The sequence below is a fragment of the Abramis brama genome (assembly GCF_963993115.1).
Source record: "Abramis brama genome assembly, chromosome: 15".
Taxonomy (NCBI): Eukaryota; Metazoa; Chordata; class Actinopteri; order Cypriniformes; family Leuciscidae; genus Abramis; species Abramis brama.
Genome location: NC_139977.1, coordinates 17001720 through 17021857, shown reverse-complemented (window position 1 = coordinate 17021857; position 20138 = coordinate 17001720). Strand labels below are relative to the sequence as shown.

Genomic DNA, 20138 nt, shown 5'->3' with positions numbered 1-20138 from the left:
TAAAGCAGATTCAGTACTGTATCCTACTCTGAAACCAGACTGAAAAGCATCTAACAACTCATGATTGGCCAGATACGAACTTAACTGTGTTAAAACTACCTTTTCCAATACTTTGGAAATACAAGGCAGCTTAGAAATGGGCCGATAATTATTAAAATCCGAAGGATCAAGGTTAGGCTTTTTAAGAAGGGGCTGAATAACCGCCTGCTTAAAACTATGAGGAAAAATGCCTGTATAAAGACTGCAATTGACAATAGCAGTAATACAAGACCCAGTATAATCAAATGTCTCGGACAACAAGTCAGAGGGCAAAACATCCCAACTTGCAGCGGGTCGTTTCAATTTGTCAACGATCAGTTTAATATCCTCAGTAGTAACCATATCAAATTGATCAAAATTATTAACACTTTTAAAAGTACCTCCTGTCAAGCCCTTCAAAGCACTAAAACTAGCTCTAATTGTATTAACTTTTTCTGAAAAAATATTCAAAAACTTTGAATGACGCAGTGTGAGAGTTCATATACCTATTAATAGATTGAAACACAGTTTTTGGTGAGTTTGAGTGCTGCAATATAATTTTTGAAAAGAAGGCTGATTTAGCCTCCTTCACAGCCTTCTGATATCCCTTGCTGGTCTTTATCCGAGCATCATGGTTAAAGAACCATGAACATTTTGCCAAAAAAATATATTTTGTAATGTATAGTGTAGAAAATCATGTTATATATATATATATATATATATATATATATGTACGTAATAAAAAAAAGAAAATACATTTTAACCATCAAGTAAAAATAACATTTCCTTACACCTGTACACATCTGATCTGATAAGTCTTGATTTCTGCTGTGACATTCAGACGGTAGGGTCAGAATTTGGCGTAAACAACATGAACGCATGGATCTATCCTGCCTTCTGTGTGGTATAATGGTGTGAGGGAGATTTTATTGGCACACTTTGGGTCCTTAGTACCAATTGAGCATCGTTTAGATGCCACAGACTACCTGAGTTTTGTTGCTGACTATGTCCATTTATGACAACAGTGTACCCATATTCTGATGGCTACATCCAGTAGGATAACGCACCATGTGACAAAGCAAAAATCATCTCAAACGTAAGCAAATATCATTAAATATTCATAAAATATAATTCATAAACATTATTAATTATCCTTACTATCATTGTGAATTATTTTTTATTTCAATTTCTGTGCAGTTCCAAAGTTCCTTTGTTCCCAAGATGATGAAATTATTATTTTTTGTGACATTATGCCTTCTCTTCCTGTAGGAGGTCGAATGAGTTTCTATGAAGAACGAGAAAAAACCTATCTTATCTAGCCCCTCATTGGATATATAGTCCTATAATAAAGTGTTTTGTTTTAGCACTATTTTAAACTTTTTTTCTTGGGAAAAATTTGCTTCAGAATTTGCTTGCATTAATTAATATTCACTTGTTGTGTATGCTTATGTGAGTATCATAAAATAACATTAGGATGGGATTAATAAACCTTTTTAAATTGAACGTTTTAAAAAAATCTTAACTTCTAAAAACCTAGTTTTGATGTCTAAATACATAATCAAATACAAAACCTAAAAAAAATAAAGTACGCAATTATATCGGCAATACTGTTTTGAGCACAAAGGCCTACGTATATGGATGTACATTTATAAAGAGCCATATAGGCATCTAGTGGGTAAATGTGAATATTACAATTTAAAATACAATTATTTTTATGTTTTTGAAAGAAGTATCTAATGCTCACCAAGGCTGCATTTCTTTAATCAAAAATACAGTAAAAACAGTAATATTACGAAATATTATTACAAATTAAAAGAACTGTTTTATATTTGAATATATTTTATGGACTTTTAGTTTGTATTCATTAGTCACACATATTCCTTTGTTTGAGTTTCCCCTCACCCAACAGTTTCCATGGAAACTAATCTTCATCACAGTTCGTCATTTAGTTCATCACCATGTGTATTTAAGTTCCTCACCTTCACTCTGTGTTTGTCCGGTCTCGTTTATGTTGTCCGGTCTCTTTCTAAGCTTTCTGTGGATTACCTTTTGGACTTTTATTAAACTCTGTGTTTTGAATCATCATCTTCTGCTTCTTCGTCGTCTGCCTGCACCTTGCTGACACATTTATTCCTGTAATTTCAAAGCTGAATTTTCAGCATCATTACTCCAGTCTTCAGTGTCACATGATCCTTTACAAATCATTTTAATATGCTGATTCGGTGCTCAAGAAACATTTATTAATATGATCAATGTTGAAAACAGTTGTGCTACTTAATATTTTTGAGAAAATGGTGATACTTTTTTCTGGATTCTTTCTGGAATAGAAAGTTCAATGAGCACCATTTATTTGCATTTATTAAATCGATATCTTTTGTAACATTATAAATGTCTTCAATCTCACTTGATCAATTTAAATGCATCCTTGATGAATAATTGAATAATTATTTTTTTTTTTTATCTTGCAACAAATGTTTGAATGGTATCATTGTTTCCACAAAAATGTTAAGCAGCGAAAACTATTTTCAACATTGATAATGCAGCAAATCAGCATATTAGAATGATGAAGACTGGAGTAATGATGCTGAAAATTCAGCTTTGTCATCACAGGAATACATTTCATTTTTAAATTTGTTAAAATAGAAAACAGTTATTTTAAATTGTAATACTATTTTACAATATTACTGATTTTACTGTATTTTTTAATAAATAAATGCAGCCTTGGTGAGCATAAGAGACTTATTTCAAACATATTGAAAAATTGCAATGTTTCCAAAGTTTTGAACTATAAAACAACTAATTTCATTTACAAAAGAAATGGTTCCAATCTACCGCATTACTGGTCAAATCAGCAGAGAAAAGCAGCAAACACTGAGAAAAAAAAAAAACTATTCTCATTACATCTACTTGTTCCATGGTTAGATTATGTGGTCTTGACAAACAAAGTGGGTTCTGTTTTTTTTTTGTGAACTTGTCTCAGCTTTCTACAAATGTCGACCAAGACACGAAACTAACGATTGCCTTCCAAGATTTCTAATAAGATGCCAGTGAAAACTCAGAATGGTGAAAAGCCTAGGATATTGCTATGCCAGCAGCTGCTAATGTCTTTTCAATCAAAATATTTCATCTCAACACACAAGAAAAGAACTAAATATACATGAGATTCATATTCGTACATTTTATGTGAAATAAAAGTTTGTTTTTGTGCCCAGAGTCAAGCAACACCTGCTTAAGATAGCAAAAGCAGGTTTGGAAGCACAAAAAATTATGCAAAGTCATTGGCGTGTTGTTGTTGCTTTTTCTCTTTCCCCTGTAGGCGCTCCTCTTTGTTCTTCTAATTACAGCAGAAACGGTGAAAAACGATAGCAAAAGTGAGAAGTACTGGAAGGTAGATTTCAGAAGCAACATGATTTAAACAAGGAGCTGGGAGCAGTGTAAATACCCATCAGGAAATATACTCATTAAAGTTGAATGCAAGAGTTTAAAATCAAACCCAAGATGAGCATAACTGCAAATATGTATCCAAGCGTACCTAAGAATGAGACAAAAGTCATAAGACTTGAGCCTAAACAATCAAAGTGAGTGTAATGAAAGTGGAAGAAAGATATGTTATCTTAGTCCCACCCTCATGTCATTCCAAATGAAAAGAAGAAGATATTTTGAAGAATGATGGTTCCCAAATTGTTACAGTTGGTTTCCATTGACTTTCATTGTATGGACAAAAAAAAACACTGAAAGCAAGTCATACAGGTTTGAAGTGACATTAGGAGAGGAAATAAATACCTTTCAGGTCCAGGTTGCGGGCTCCATTGGAGTGCTGCGTGACCGTGCGGGAGTCGATCTTGAGCGTGTGCACGTTGCTGTCATCGCGGGACACCATCACATTGTGCCACTGGTTGTCATTGAGCGGCTTGTCGGAGTTGCCCTTCATGAGCGACGGCCCATTGCCCAAGTCAAAAACATAATGGATGTACCTGCAATACATCAGTTCCCCTGTCAATCACACAGCCCAGTGGAGTCAGGCAACCCTCTTTAGGATGACAATACTGCCTTTCTGCTTCCAAATCAATATCTGTAATAAGGCTTGAAATACTGGCACAGACAGACTTCTAACCTGTCAGAAGCTCGGTGTGCAGCCCCAGTTACAGTTTTCAGCAAAGTGTTCCTTAAAATGCAATACACTGTTGCTCTATATATCATATTTAGACATTATTTGATGCTTTGAAATGGTTTGTGAGAAGATTCCATTTCACATATTTATTTCAATTTAAAAATGTGATAAAACTTTGTCAGTGATAAATGCGCTTTGGCTGATAACTAATATGCCAAAATTAGCCATGGACAATATATAGCTACCATATCAGTTGATCAGCCAATAGAGTGAAAAGTGTTCTGGAAGTAAAAAAGGCATTTTAATTTTCTCCATAGAGAATCTGATCATTGGAAAAACGTGTCTTTACCATTTTTGCGGCTTAAATGAACACTAGTGGCAGCAAAACAGCAACAAATTGTATTTCTTTACACACAAATTATAATTACAGGGGCAGATTATCGATTAATGATTATTTATTTTTATACGTTTCCTTGCACAGTACAATATTATGACCTCAAAACACTTACCATAGTGCATGATTTATAAACTTTTTTTTTTTTATTTTTTTTTTTATGTTTGCATCACAAAACCAGCTCCACATGTATGGCTTTTCCCGACATAGTAAACTTGTTTGGGAGTTCACCTAGTACATTGTTTTTTTAAGATTTTTTATTTTTATTTTAGTGCCATTAACAGAAATGTCCAAACTGCAACGATATGTACAAACACAAATATAATAAAACTTTGCCAGATTCAACTTAACAGATCTGTTTTGAATAAAACTGACATTTCAATTTCAAAGTGTTCGATTTCAATATAATTTTACAGAAATGTCATCACAGGCACCTTTTATCATCAAGCCTGGATTGGATAATCCACAACTCTTTCAAGAAAGACCTAACATAAGCTTTTGAGGTTGTTGAGTATTGAAATATGCCTTAAGAGAAATCATCTTTTATCATAGAATTGAGACTTTCAGCAACAGAGCTCAAGTGTGACTGCAGCAGTAGTTCAATCCCTCATAAGACTACACTGTCACGCACCTTTTTCCACTTTTCAAATACTTTTTTGCTTCCAGATGAATACTATAATACTGTGATTCATCTCTGAACTGTTTGTGTGGCTTAGAACTCTTTACTGAAGAATTGTCTGAAATGCCTAAATGTGAAAAATACTTGCAGAACAAAGACATTTTCACACTCTATTCAAACCAATACCAAAAAAAGTTGTAAAATACAAAGAGTGGTCAATACTGACAAGGTCATGGAGATAAACAGTGCATTCCTAATATTTATTCAAACTAAACATTTGATTTTGCAAATGCTAGTAATTGCACTCAGTTCATGCATCAGGATACTGCAGAGAGAGAGAGAGAGAGAGAGCGCTCTCATTAGCGATCTCTCATTTTACATGCTTGTGCAGGCTCCGGTGAGAGGCAAGGCCACCTGCTGTCTAATTGCTTACTGAATAACTGGCTTTCTGGACCACTGCGGCTGAGGAAGTTAAACATCTGAGGCACCTTCCCCTTTGTCACTATTCATTTTTGCCCAATGGAATAAAATGTACAGAGAAAATCAGGTTGTTGTACCTGCTATGTTTGGCATAGGCGGTATGATTGAACTGAGAAATCTTTTTACTAGGCTGGTAGGAAAAATAACTGATCCGAGACTGCGGATCTCCCACGTGGCGGCTTTGGCACGTGGGCTGGGAACAGAGTGAGATGCCAATTAATAGAATACCGTTAATCAAATAACACTTACATTACATGTGATTAAAAGTTGCTCTTTTTTTCATCAACATCACCAGTGCTTGCTTTATCTTTTTGAAATGGATTTGCACTTTTCATGTGAGCCGATTACAGTATCCGAGGCTAAGAATATCAATCCACGCAATCATTCCCCTAAAATTGCTCTTGATTGACAAGCAGAAACAGTTGTCTCACAGTCATCGGGCGTATGCTTAAACGTCAAAAAATAACTCAAGCTGCTTCCTAGCAGATACTGATCAGCATTTACGCATAACCAAAAGCAACTCATGCAGAATTTGTTTAAATTTAAATATGGCCTCTATCCTGAGATGATTCATCAAGCGATTCTCCTCCTCGTACCTTTAACTAAATGCCAAGGAGACAAATGTGCGAATCTTATAATGCGACTTGACTCACCCTCCCACGGCTATGATTCACATCCAAGTAATGCCTCTTAACTAATCGCAAACTTAAACGTGCTGTTTAGCGTGGCGGCTTAACTTCATCTGGATGTCTCTCATATTTTATTGTGTTAAACTAGCTGCTTACATGTTCTCCCTCGAATATCTGCATCTGCTGTGTCTTCTGGGAGTTTTTGCAATAATATCTGCAACTCACTCTTCTACAAAAACAAGTGTGCGTTAGTTCTGTCGGAAAAGGCCTTTGAGCTTCGACTCTCTCGGGACTGATGTTTGTATGCTAAAGGATTATATTGCCAACAATCTGTGTATTGTACTGAATCTGAACTTTGAGCTGTCTGTCTCAGTATCCATATTTATATTATCATATGGGTGGTAGAGTAGAAAAAAATACTTGTTTACCATCTCAAGGGCTTTTTCTTCCTGTCAGTGGTTCCTATAGAATCGTACCCACTCCCCAAACGGTTCAAACACATAATTGAACTAAAACTTACAATGCTAATTTGGTAACATACTGCAATGTTTTAAAGACTGAATTAATACGTTAATTATTCCAAATAATTTAAAATATTAGGTCACACTTTAGATTAGGGTCCAATTCTCACTATTAGCTAGCTATTAATAATGACTTTTGCCTCAATAAACTCCTAATTACTACTTATTAATAGTTGGTAAGGTAGCTGTTAAGTTTAGGTATTGGGTAGGATTAAGGGATGCAGAATATGATCATGAAGAATAAGGCATTAATTTGTGCCTTATATGTACTAATAAACAGCCAATATCATTGTAATATGTATGCTAATAGGCAACTTGTTAATAGTGAGAATTGGATTAGCAAATGTTTATTACAACAATTTTTTTGTGTGCAAATGTTTGTTTATAACTGTGCATATATGCGAATGACTATAACTGCACATTGTCATATGACCAACACTATTCAATACTGTATTAGTTCAAGACTTTTTGAGTCAGATTTAGTGAAGGATTCATCAGACCTTCACCAAAACCTTTTGAAACATCTTGCTGCATACTGCCTACATAGACAGCTGCCTTATAAGGGAGAATGTTAACTGAAACAAACTCAACCTCAACTCATTTTCAACAGAGTTTGACTAACAGCACTCACTAATAAACATAAAAAATTCATAGCACATGCATTGGGTTAAAGGCTTTTCTTTGCATTTGGCCAAAACATGAATTCTTAGTAGGCAGCATAATTAAGATGCCCGTCTTTTGGAAAAGGCTTTGCTTTCTGAGCCCCATGACACCTTCAAAAGCAGCTCACACTCTAAAAAACGCTTCGTTGGCTGAACAACCATTACTTATAAAAGTAATTCGATTAAACACAAAAAAAGTAGTATTCATAACTTTTCAACCTCTACTTAACATATATAGCGTGTGTAACACAAAAATATAAGTTACCAGGTGAACTTAAATGTATGCATAAATAAAATTAAAAAACACAAGTCAGATCAACTATAATAACAATTGTGTCAAAATTAAGTAAATCTAGCATAACATTTTAAGTAACAATATGAGCCACGTGATATGCAATTTCCCGTGATGCCTTTCCAGACAAAAATTGGAGCCATTTTGTGAAGATGGTGAAAAGGTAAGCTTAACTTTCTATAAACTTAGTAAAATATTAGATTTGGACGTTTTAACATTAATAAACACTTGTTTATTGTGTTAGTGGGTGAAGATTTTCTGAAACGCAGTGATGAAGACACTGAAAAGAGGTAAGCTTAACTTTAACTTAAGGTACATTGCATTAAGTTATTGTTTATTGCATTTTTGGTCAATAAATTAACTTTTAAACTGAATTTTCAACAATTAGAAACGTGTTACTTACGAATACGAATGAAAACGTTTGTAGACTACATATTAGTTGATGTAGCCTATGAAATGAGAGTGACTGTGCGCGAGTATTCAAAAACATATATAGGCCTATATATATATATATTATTTGAATTATTAAGCGAGTGAGCTTCCATCGATTGTAAGGTTAAGTGTTTATAGTTGCCTAGTCAGAGTATTTATTGTTTATTTCGTGGGATATGACCATCAGTGTTGTGTGTAACGCGTTACAGTAACGCAACTACTTTTTCGGGTAAAAAGTAGTGTAACGCGTTACTACTAAAAATTTGGTAACGAAACGTAGTTCCTTTTTCAATTCGGCGCAACGTTACTTTTCCCATGGATATATTTGACAGCGACACTGCCTCAGCTGCGCGCTTGAGAGAAGAGAACTGTTGAGAACTGAAGAAAACGATTTAGTTTCATATTTATGTTTAAATTAAATAAAATAAAAATTTTGTGTGGAGACATGATTTTGACCACTTTATTAAGTTTGTTTTTGTAGAAAACCTGTATTTAAAGTGAATTTTGTTTTGTATTAATTGTATCTTAATTTTAATCAATGTTTTATCAACCAATTGCCTGAATTTAATAAGTAAATTAAAGAAAACTATTTAGTTTCATATTTATTTTTAAATAAAATAAAATAAATAAATAATTTAATCTATGTTGATTATATGAAAAGTGAAAAGCATGAGTAAGATCATAATTTTGTGCAATATATCGGGAGATAAATGGAGTGGGCAGACATGATTTTAACCACTTTATTAAGTTTGTTTTTGTAGAAAGACTTTCTTTAAAACGAATTTCGTTTTGTATTAATTGTATCTTAATTTAAATCAATGTTTTACCAACCAATTAATTGCCTGAATTTAATAAATAAGTAAATATGGCATGCAAAATAATCATGACGGCACCAGCGCGTGAACTGGAGCTCGTCTCCATACTGTAAATGAACCGAAACTCAGATATGCTATTGTCTCACAGACCTGAGAAATATATAGAAAGCTTGAATATGTGTACTTTTAAACAAAATATATTTTTTTCTCTCAAAATCTCTTTTTTTCCTCCTACTCCCTTGATAGAGTGAGTCGTATGTCTGAAAACTAAGCTTATGTCTTCTATATCATTTTGTCCTATGCTATCAAGACGCGATTCGCACCGGTGTTAGAGAGCAGGAGCGCTTTATTGGCTGTTGCCGAAATTTAAAGTTCGGTGGATAGGGGGAGCGGAGCGGAGAGAAGTGGCGCGGGCGCGCTGCTCATCGCGGAGTGTCGCACTCTACCCCATGATGCAGAGCCGGCTGAGAATAAAAGTTGCCGCACACAGCAGCGCCAATGAGAAGGACTTTTTTTCTTTCGAAATTGATACTATTTTTTATAATAAAGAGCACAAAATAATTACCTGTTATGTCCTCCATTGTATAACTTTATGTCTACATATTTAGGAACAGATATTGGGTTCTGCCCAAAGTCAAGCAACATAAAAGTAACGTAAAAGTAACGAGTAACGTAAAAAGTTACTTTCCAAACGGGGTAACTAAGTAAAGTAACGGATTACTTTTTTAAAAAGTAACGAGTAACGAGCAAACACTACTTTTTAAAAGTAACTTCCCCAACACTGATGACCATGCATCGCATTGGCACGTACAGTATGCATTAAGATTGCATTAAGAGGACAATTCAGATGGCGCTCACTCTCCCGCACGGAGAAATTCGTACTTTACATTAACGAGTTGTCACGTAGCTTATACTTGAGTATTTTTTTTAAGTAAATGTAGTTGTCATCTATTATATATGCATATAAGTTGTTCTTTGCATATTTACATATTCCCATATTCTTTATGGATCGCGGGAAATGAGGGAAGCCAGGCCATGGGCGCGGGTTACTTTTGGTAACGTTAGTACACATATTAAATTCGAAAACACATTGGCTACAGCTCCATATGTGTGCACGATTTATCATTAAAAATGGCGATCTTGATTCAAGCACAATATTATTCCTAAATGACAACGACGACTGTCTATTAAACCTTCAAAATTATAATCAAAATAAGTAAATGCCCTTTAAACAAAAGTTTAACTTCAAATAAAGCTTCTAGATCTATTACACTGTTAGGCTATTCCAGTAGTGACTGTTAAAATGTTTTCAATGAGATTTATTCAAAACCTCTGGACAAAAGTCTTCATTAATTACTATATGTTTACTATATATAGTTATATTATATTGATATTGTATATATAGTATATTGATATTAATTTTATTTTAAAATATAAAGTTACATTTCTTTCTAATAATTTTGTGATTCAATACAATGTATTTTCAATGCAATGTATTTTTCGCGACAATCTGAACAATAACAAGTGATGTTGCAAGAAAATGCAGATTTGCTGTTTGTTTTTTGTGTTTTTTAAGGATACTCATGGGAACAAAGCGGAACTGGAACAGCTCACATTGAGGATCATCATGAAAGGTGGCTCAACAGAAAATCTTTTAAGTGTTGCAAAGGGTGAAAAAGTGACCTGTTGTAAGTGAACTTCCATTTGTCAATTTGCCATATTTTGTTGTACATTTCATGATGTGTGGTTTCAGGCTTTGCAGCCTGTGGCAAAAAATAAAGTGAAATGCTTTATTGTGTGTGATTTGCCTGTTTAATTTATTTTAAGACATTGAAAGCAGTGCAGTAAGCAGACCAATAGCTGAAGATCTAAAATAAGTTAAAAATGTTAAGTAAAAATGTGAATTAATTTAATTGTCTTATTTTTATTTATAAATTAGCTTAAATGTTGAGTTAACACAACTAAGATTTATTTTGATCTCACATGGCCTGTACTCTGTTGGATTTACTTAAAATGTATATGCACCATTTTTGCATCACACTTTTTAAGTAATCCCAACTTGGAATAATTTTACTTAAAATTAACAAGAAAACCTTTGTTATATGTACTTATATTTTTAAGAAAAGAATGTTGCGTGAACTCAAATATTTAAGTACATATAACAAAGGTTTTCTTGTTAATTTTAAGTAAAATTATTCCAAGTTGGGATTACTTAAAAAGTGTGTTGCAAAAATGGTGCATATATATTTTAAGTAAATCCAACACATCATTTTTTAGAGTGCACTAGGTTTTGGAACAGAGCCTGAGATTTTTTTGGGGGAAAATCCTTAAACAAGCGACTTCTAAGAGTCATTTGTTCCTGAATCGGACTACTCATGCTGTATGTTTTTGAGTGCAGCCAACAAAGAAGTGTTGTCTTAGCATTGTTTCACAATACACCGTCTTTTTCATCACATTCAAATGAGACTGCAAGCTCACAATCAGAGAATAATATAATTTCCTTTGCTGTAGTGCTGTAGAATGGTTCAGGAAACTTTGCTTTTAGCTAAGGTCTCTTTCTCGTTGTCTCTCAGGAATCAGGCTTTCCATCACATATAGCTCTTATAAGGCTTAACTTTTTATTGCACTCTAATTTCATCTCTCTCTCTCTCTCTCTCTCTCTCTCTCTCTCATTTCATAATACCCTGCCTATTTCTGAAATTTCTAGTTCCTTATTTTTGCAGTGATGTGCTGAAATCTTCTATTCTAATCTCTTCTTTATAGTTCCTGTCTTAACTTCATAGTTTAATCAAATGGCTTTTATTAATATGATTTTAATGATTAATGCTGTTTTTAGCAATACGAGTATGGACAATAGTGATGCGCTCCTCGGGACTAAGCCATAAAGTCCTTTAATAATGAACCGGTTGTATTCAATGAGCTTTTCCTCTGATTGGTTTGATGCAGCAGAGGGCGGAGTCAAATGCAGTATCCTATATTTTTGCCATTTAAAGTCCACACGAAATCACTTGATGATAATAGTTTTCTTTCCTAAGCACAATTCTTATTGAAACTGGACCGTTGAGCAGAACACTTCTCTTTTTTTTAATGCAGGACGAGGGGCTTTTTCACTAGAGCGCATTTGATTGGACAAAATTCTGTGTAGTGCAAGATGAGTCATCAATATTTTTGGCACATTTACACAGTACAAAAAAGACCGTACATCAGTGTTGTTATTAATGAACTAAAAATTAAAAAATAATATAAAAATTAATATATAGTATATAACTATTACTAAAATAACACTGTTGCAAATTCTAAATGTGTATATCTGCTAAAAGCGAGTTTTGACAATTAACTAAAAGCTACACAATTATAATTTGATTTTAATAGGGTCTTTAAAAACATGGTGCAGGAGTATAATCACAGGAATACAATAAACTTCTTTTTCTTCACCCACTCACCCCTTCACAAGCTCAATCACGATAAAGTCACTGCCGTCTCCAGAGTTAAACAGCATCAGACCATCGGGGCTGGTGGTCTTGAACTGGAAGAAGAGGTGCATGGAGGCGTAAGCCTGCAGGGTGGACAGCCCCACATAGCTGCCTCGATTCCGAAAGCTGACCGGATCGGCCACGATGCGGCGCATGCCGAAGCGGGCGTTGAGCTCGCAGTAGGAGATATCACCATTCTTGCACTGGTCTAGGTACGGCATGCCATTGAAAGTGAGGCCCTGCAGGTGGCCGATGAAGTTGGAAGGCATGACTGAGATAAATCGCCGCTCGGTCATGATGCCCGTCTCTATGTGGTGGAACTCCAGCTGCGTGTGTGCTCCGCTCATCTGGCCTGTGGCGGAACCAAACACGCTCGATTAGTCAGGTCTGGGAACTGAAGATATTAGGAAATGGCGTGCTGCCTGAGCCCATCCCAAGGCAAGTACAGCTTTTGATGTTCAATTCAGAGTTGGATGTGCTGTAACGCTGAACTTGCAATGTGCAAGATGAATTTTAACCTGAAAAACTGTTCTATATATAATCTTTCAGTTTATACCACAACGAAGAATGAATAACATGCTGTCCTAACTAGGTATGATGCAGCAAGTCAAGCAAGTCTATGTATACTGAACATGAAAATCCGTGAAGATAACTTCCTATAAGAAACATACTGAAATTGAAGTCATTATTCACTGAAAATATTGAATTGTTCATGAAATGAGTAGCAGTTTGCGAACAAACTATTCTTTCGAGTCACACTTTGGCAGTGGATTGGATCATTTGGTTCACAAAAGCAATCTGAATGATTCATACACAAATTGGAAACATTAGAATTCACTATGAGGTGCAAGAATTTAGACCAATTAGATTTCATAGTTTCACAGTAGGCGGGGCCACCCAGCCCTAAGCTGATCGTTACTTTAATGGATCACACCTGGTTAGGATATAGTAAGCATGTTTACGTTCACTTTAAAGTTTAATTTCAGTCCGAAATGTTTTCCTTTTTAAATTTCATGTTCATATTATCTTGTTTATACACCGTTCAAAAGTTTGGGGTCAGTGAGATTTATTAATGTTTATGAAAGAAGTTTCTTATGCTCACCAGGGCTGCGTTTAATCAAAAATAGAATAAATCAACAAAAAAAACCTATTATAATATATTTTAAATGTAATTTATTCCTCTGATGGCAAAGGTGAATTTTCATCAGCCATTGCTGCCGTCTTCAGTATCAAATGATCCTTCAGAAATCATTGTAATATGCTGATTTGGTGTCCAAGAAACATTTCTTATTATTATCATCAATGTTGAAAACTATTGTGCTGCTTAGTAATATTGTGGAAACTTTGAAAGTAATCTACCAGGATTCTTTGATGAATACAAAATTCAAAAGAACAATTTAATGTAGCACTGATGAAAAAAAGTATTGTAAATAATAACTTTTAGGATTCTTTTAATACAAAATTCAAAAGAACAGCATTTAGTTTTTAATTTAAATCATTTTTAATGTTACAAATGTCTTTAATGTCAATTTTTTATCAATTTAATGCATGAATAAAAGAAAATATATATATTTAAAAAAAAAAAAAAATCTTACTGACCCCAAACTTTTGAATGTAGTGTACACAGGTATATTAAGATTGAATCTCGACTCTATTATAACTGTAATAATTGTCCATGTGTCCATATACAGTGTGTGTGAGGTCTTCCACTCACCCTCCACGGTCACATTGTCAACAGAAAGCTGCAGGCTCTTCCCACGGCGCACCACCTTCACAGAGTGCCACTCATTGTCATTCAGCTTATGCCCTGCGAACAGAGTCTCCGGTCCTTTACCTGCAAAGAGACAGGGCCAAAGTCACACACCGCTGCAAGCTTCCTGTCTTATCAATACAGCACAGTCTACCTCACAGGCCTGGTGCTCTCACTCACACACACACACAAATACAAACACGTACTCAGAGTGAACTGACAGGACATATCTCCTAACTCAAACGTTTCTATAGAGTGCAGACAAGCATACTGACACTCACGAGCATACAAGCAAACACACTGATTTACATTTCACACAACCACGCGCCCACACAAAACAAACGCACCGAGACGCTCCTTAAGGAGAACCGTGACGCGTACATATGCTGTTCTACTAATACTTTCTGTGAGCCTATGTAGGGTATTTATAATGTATTCTTTACAGTACCAGTATTGAAATGCTGGTCAACACAGATAAGTAAGGTGACCAAGCGAGCTCAATGCACTGCGACTGAAGAAAACACATGCAAATAGAAAAAAATAAGAAAACATCTTTTGATTGACAACACATGTGCTGCAAATACATAGATTTTGTAATGTTTATGTAAATAGTTTCTTATACTAACCAGAGCTGCATTTAATCAAAAATAGAATAAAACAACATTGTGAAATATTCACAATATTGTGCTTTACTCTGCAAAGTGCAAACATTTCACAACTACATGAAGACCCAGCAATGTATTAATCTTTTGATTAGCTTCAGGTCATCATCAGGTCATCACAAATGCTAGTTTGTTTAATTCTAAATGATGGCGCTTATAATTCAGTTAGTTTTGCCATTCTGCGTGTCTGTTTGGTGATGTTTGTGCATGATCGCACACCGCGTGAAAACGTTTCACTGTGCTGACGTAAAATCTGATTATTGTGAAAAAGCACTATTGCCTCGTTTGCCGCCTCAGAGAAAACAACCTTGCTTTCTTTATACAAATATGAATTTAATGTCCTATAATTTTGTGGAAAAAAGGCTTTAATGACATTCCTAGTATGTTTTAAACTTGTTTAGAGTTAAATTCAATTTAAATGATAGACTACAGCTGAGATGGCAATTGATGCACTTGTTTAGGATAAGGGTAAGAGTATTTCAAATATTTCATATGAGATAGATGTAAGTATATATCACCGCCTTTATAATAAGATTAAAAAATGTATTATGCTAATATTCCGCTGTTTAAAGGTAAACTATGTAACTAACTTCATAGGTTAGTTGTCACAACAAGTGAGAAAGGTTCATATCTCGAACCTCTAGGTAATCACCCGTTTTAAAAAAATAACGCCGATCAGAGAAGAGTCATCTGGCAAAAAGATCAGAATTGGCTTGGCTTGTCAGCGATGGCAAGAACTGAGGGATTTTAAATATTGTAAAAGCAGAGCAGAGATGGTGTTTTTATGACTCAACAGGCGAGTAAGGTATTTTATTGAACAGATAAATTCCCATTTGTAGCTCTCAAATGAGTTCATTGTAAAGCATTATCTACTGTGAAGGGTCATTTCATTATGGGTTGTTGTAAAGCTGTGCTGGAATTTATTTTCATAAAAGTTTGTGTCTATTAATGGGTAAATCTACAGTAACGTCTTCAGCAAGTCAGCTTAAGATCCTTTCCATCTAAACTTGTTATACAGTCAATGGGTCTCATTCACTAATCACAACATACAAAGATGTGTGTGAAATGTGCGTACGAACGATTTTAAGAACAAAAAAACAAAATCCATGTGCGTACGAATGTGTTGTGAATTTGGCGAAGATTTTTCTTCTCCTGTGCGTACAAATATGAAATAATCCACCCAATTATTAGTGAATGAGACCCAATGTCAGAATTATTGGCATCCTAGGTAAATATGATCAAAGGCGGCTTTGAAAATAAATCTGCATTGTTTATCCTTTTGTTATATTCACAAAAATCTAACCTTTCATTGAACAATTGAAAATGGGGAGAAAATCTCTTTATGTAACCATGTTTTTCTCTAATACACATTGGCCATAATTATTGGCACCCTTTTATTAAATGCTTTTTGCAACCTCCTTTTGCCAAGATAACAGCTCTGAGTTTTCTCCTATAATGCCTGATGAGTTTGGAGAACACCTGACAAGCGATCAGACCATTTCCCCAAACAGAATCTCTCCAGATCCTACAGATTCCATGTTGGTGGTGCTTCTCTTCAGTTCAGCCCACTCATTTTCTATAGGGTTCAGTTTAGAGGACTGAGATGGTCATGGCAGAAGCTTCATTTTGTGCTCAGTGACACATTTCTGTGTTGATTTTGATGTTTGTTTTGGATCGTTGTCCTGATTATAAGATTTCTAGCAGAGGCAGTCAGGTTTTAGATTTTTTATATGTTGGTATTTGACAGAATCCATGATGCTACGTATGTGAACAAGAAGTTCAGGACCTCCAGCAGAAGAAAAAAAAACAGGCCCACAACATTAAAGTTCCAGTAGTATATTTAAATTGTACACATAGGGCACTTTTTGTCCCTGTTTGCACCAAATCCATATGGTGGTTTTGCTGACAAAAAGCTCTTTTTTTGTGTGTTTCATCTGACCATAGAACCTGTCCTGTTTAAAGTTCCAGTCGTGTCTGACAACTGAATATGCTGGAGATTGTTTTTAGATGAGAGCAGAGGATTTTCTCTTGAAACTCTCATATAAATTGTGGTGGTGTAGGTGCCGTTTGATTTATTGATTTTTATTTTTGGCTTTTTGACCCCCAAGACTCAACTATTTTCTGCAATTCTCTAGCTGTGATCCTTGGAGGGTCTTTGGCCACTCAAACTCTCCTCCTCACTGTGCTTTAAGACAATATAGACACACGTCCTCTTCCAGGCAGATCTTTAGTTGATTTAACTTAATTATTGCCCTGATGGTGGAAATGGGAATTTTCAATGCTTTAGCTATTTTCTTACAGTCACTTTCTATTTTGTGAAGCTTTTTCTGCACATCAGAACTATATTCTTTGGTTTTACTCATTATGATGGATAATTAAGGGAATTTGGTTTTGTGTTACCTCATATTTTATTTAACAGGAAGTCATGGCTGGACAATTTTATTTTCTTAGTCACCCTGTTGTGCTAAAAATTGTAAATATGAATGGGGAAATACTTCAGAGATATTTTACTCATTAGAATTTCTAGAGATGCCAATAATTACGGAGCCCCTAAAGGGACGTGGTGGTGGAAAAAATTTTAGGTTGGGAGATTTTTTTTTTTTTTTTTTTTTATCTTTTGCGTTCCCTCGCAAAACCTTTGGGTTCCCCCGAGAAACTTTGCGTTCCCACACAAAACTTTTGCGTTCCCTCGCAAAGTTATTTGCGTTCCCACGCAAAACCTTTGCGTTGCCTCGCAAAGATATTTGCGTTACCACGCAAAACCTGTTTTGAGCTCGGACAGACACTTCCTGTTTAATGTCCCGCTGGCAGTGTTTCAGAGCTCCGTACGTTAATGGAGCGTTTCATAGTGTTTGAACTTGGACTCAAATATAAAGAAATGCGGTCAGTGCTTAACTAAAGGAGTTCAGTGAAGTTGGCAATATTCACATAGGCTATTCGAACTTCCCTATTCTTGAGCTAAACGTTGTTAAAACACAAACAACAACTATTTACAATCACAGTAACCTAGACAACGAGCTACAACCCAATTCTCGTCAAGACGAGCTTTATAATATTAATTTGTCTCTAACCAGACGAATGAGAGACAAGTCCAAATAAGGGGCCGTCTGTAAAGTGCAAATCCCAAAACCCTTCTGCACATTTTATATTATTAAACATATTCAGTAGCTTTAAACATATTAAACATTCAATAGCTTCACTGTGACACACTGTACTGTCAGTACAGTGTGTCACAGTGAAGCTATTGAATATGTTTAATAATATAAAATGTGCAGAATTGTCACCAAATTCAGTTCACACATCACTGCTCTCCTGCTGGTTATACTACATTACTTAGTTTGATAAAAAAAAAAAAAGCATAATTTTTATGATTATTTATTATGAAATAAAAGCAATAACTTCACCCTTTTTAGAAAAAAATATTAAATAACTTCACACTGTGTGTGAAGTGTAGGCTACATACAGTGTACAGTGTAATGCCATCAAATTCAGTAAGCAAATATAATGCAAAAGCTGCGTAGCCTACAGTAGCCTACCAATATAATTTGTGTAAAGAATAGGCCTACTTATTTTTTATGTGCAATTACTTCCCAAACTAATTGTTGTTGGCCTATAACCAACATTAGAGCAGTGATGTGTCATGTGTGAACTAAATTTGGTGTGTTACAGTGAAGTTATTGAATATTTTTCATAATATAAAATGTGCAAAAGCAGTGTAGTATGACCAGTGGGTCACCATTGATGTGTAACTGAATTGGGTGGCACTATAGTTTGTAACATTGAAGTTAATGATTATTTTTGTATTTTTGACTATGAGTTGATGCTGTAGTCGTTTTTTGGGTTATATTGCACTTTGCAGACGGTCCCTTTGAACTAGTCTCTCAGCCGCCTGCTCATAGAGATCAATTTAGCCTATATTATAAAGCTTGTTTTGATGAGAATCGGGTTGTAGCTCGTTGTCTAGGTTACTGTGATTGTAAATAGTTGTCGTTTGTGTTTTAACAACGTTTAGCTCAAGAATAGGGAAGTTCGAATAGTGTGAATGCCAACTTCACTGAACTCCTTTAGTTAAGCACTGACCGCATTTGTTTATATTTGAGTCCAAGTTCAAACACTATGAAACGCTCCATTAACGTACGGAGCTTCTGAAACACTGCCAGCGGGACATTAAACAGGAAGTGTCTGTCCGAGCTCAAAACAGGTTTTGCGTGGGAACGCAAATAACTTTGCGAGGGAACGCAAAAGTTTTGCGTGGGAACGCAAAGTTTCTCGTGGGAACGCAAATATCTTTGCGAGGGAACGCAGAAGTTTTGCGTGGGAACGCAAAGTTTCTCGGGGGAACGCAAAAGATTTGAAAAAAAATCTCCCATTCTAATTTTTTTTTCCACCACCACGTCCCTTTAGGGGCTCCGTAAATAATTGTGGCCAACAAGTTTGAGAAAACATTTCATAATCCATTTACATTACATCCAGTGTTGGGTAAGTTACTCTAAAAAAGTAATTAACTACTAGCTACTAATTACATCTTTGCAGTGTAATTTAAAATGAGCCAAGTATTTAAAGGGAAAAGGTTACATTAAAACATTTTAACATCAACGTTAAATTTAGAGATTAAATCCACTATTGATTTATATAGAACTGTTCTATAGTCTGTACAGTATTTAATGCAATTACAAAATAAGTAACTCATTAAATTATAGAAAAATTAAGAGTAATCCCTTACTTTACTTTTCAAGGGAAATGTAATTACAGTAATTAATTACTTAGTAATGAGTTACACCCAACACTGATAACATTCACAACTACACTATGTGTGATTGTTAAAAGCAATTTTTTCATCTGCAGTTTCCAGTTCAACTCTGCTATTGACTTAGTAAATATGCTCTTTGTTTTTTATTTAAATTTGTCACTTATAAATACAAACCACATTGATTCGGTGTCTTTAAATATTGCTTCAAAAAAACTATTGAAAACAGTTCTGCTCATTATAACACAGAGTGACTGGTGATGCCTGAGCATTAGTGTGTAACAGGAGACAAACGCATTATACTAAACTGAATTGAAATGAAATTGAATTGGCCCTGGGTATGTGTATAATCCTAACAGGCTCAGGAGTTTTATGGCCGAGGAACAAAACTGCACACAGGTTTAAAGTGACAGTACACACACACCAAATCCATCTCAGACCCTCAAGAGTCCAACCACCGACACGAAACCAGTCGGCAGCAGTGAAAGTTTGCAGATAATATGCTAAAGTAGCGTTTTGAGCCGTGCCTGCTG

The 20138-nt window shown here is 35.0% G+C and overlaps 1 protein-coding gene across 2 annotated transcripts in view; it reads right to left on the bottom strand.

The window, feature by feature from the left end:
- Positions 1-20138, bottom strand: part of nrxn2a (neurexin 2a) — a 423124-nt gene that overhangs the window by 198405 nt on the left and 204581 nt on the right. For both annotated transcript variants that reach the window (XM_084137438.1, XM_084137437.1), the window contains exons 12-14: positions 14161-14280; positions 12417-12798; positions 3802-3992 (exon numbers count right to left, since the gene is read on the bottom strand). In XM_084137438.1, the coding sequence (XP_083993564.1) occupies positions 3802-3992; positions 12417-12798; positions 14161-14280 (693 nt within the window). The remainder of the gene's footprint in view (positions 1-3801; positions 3993-12416; positions 12799-14160; positions 14281-20138) is intronic.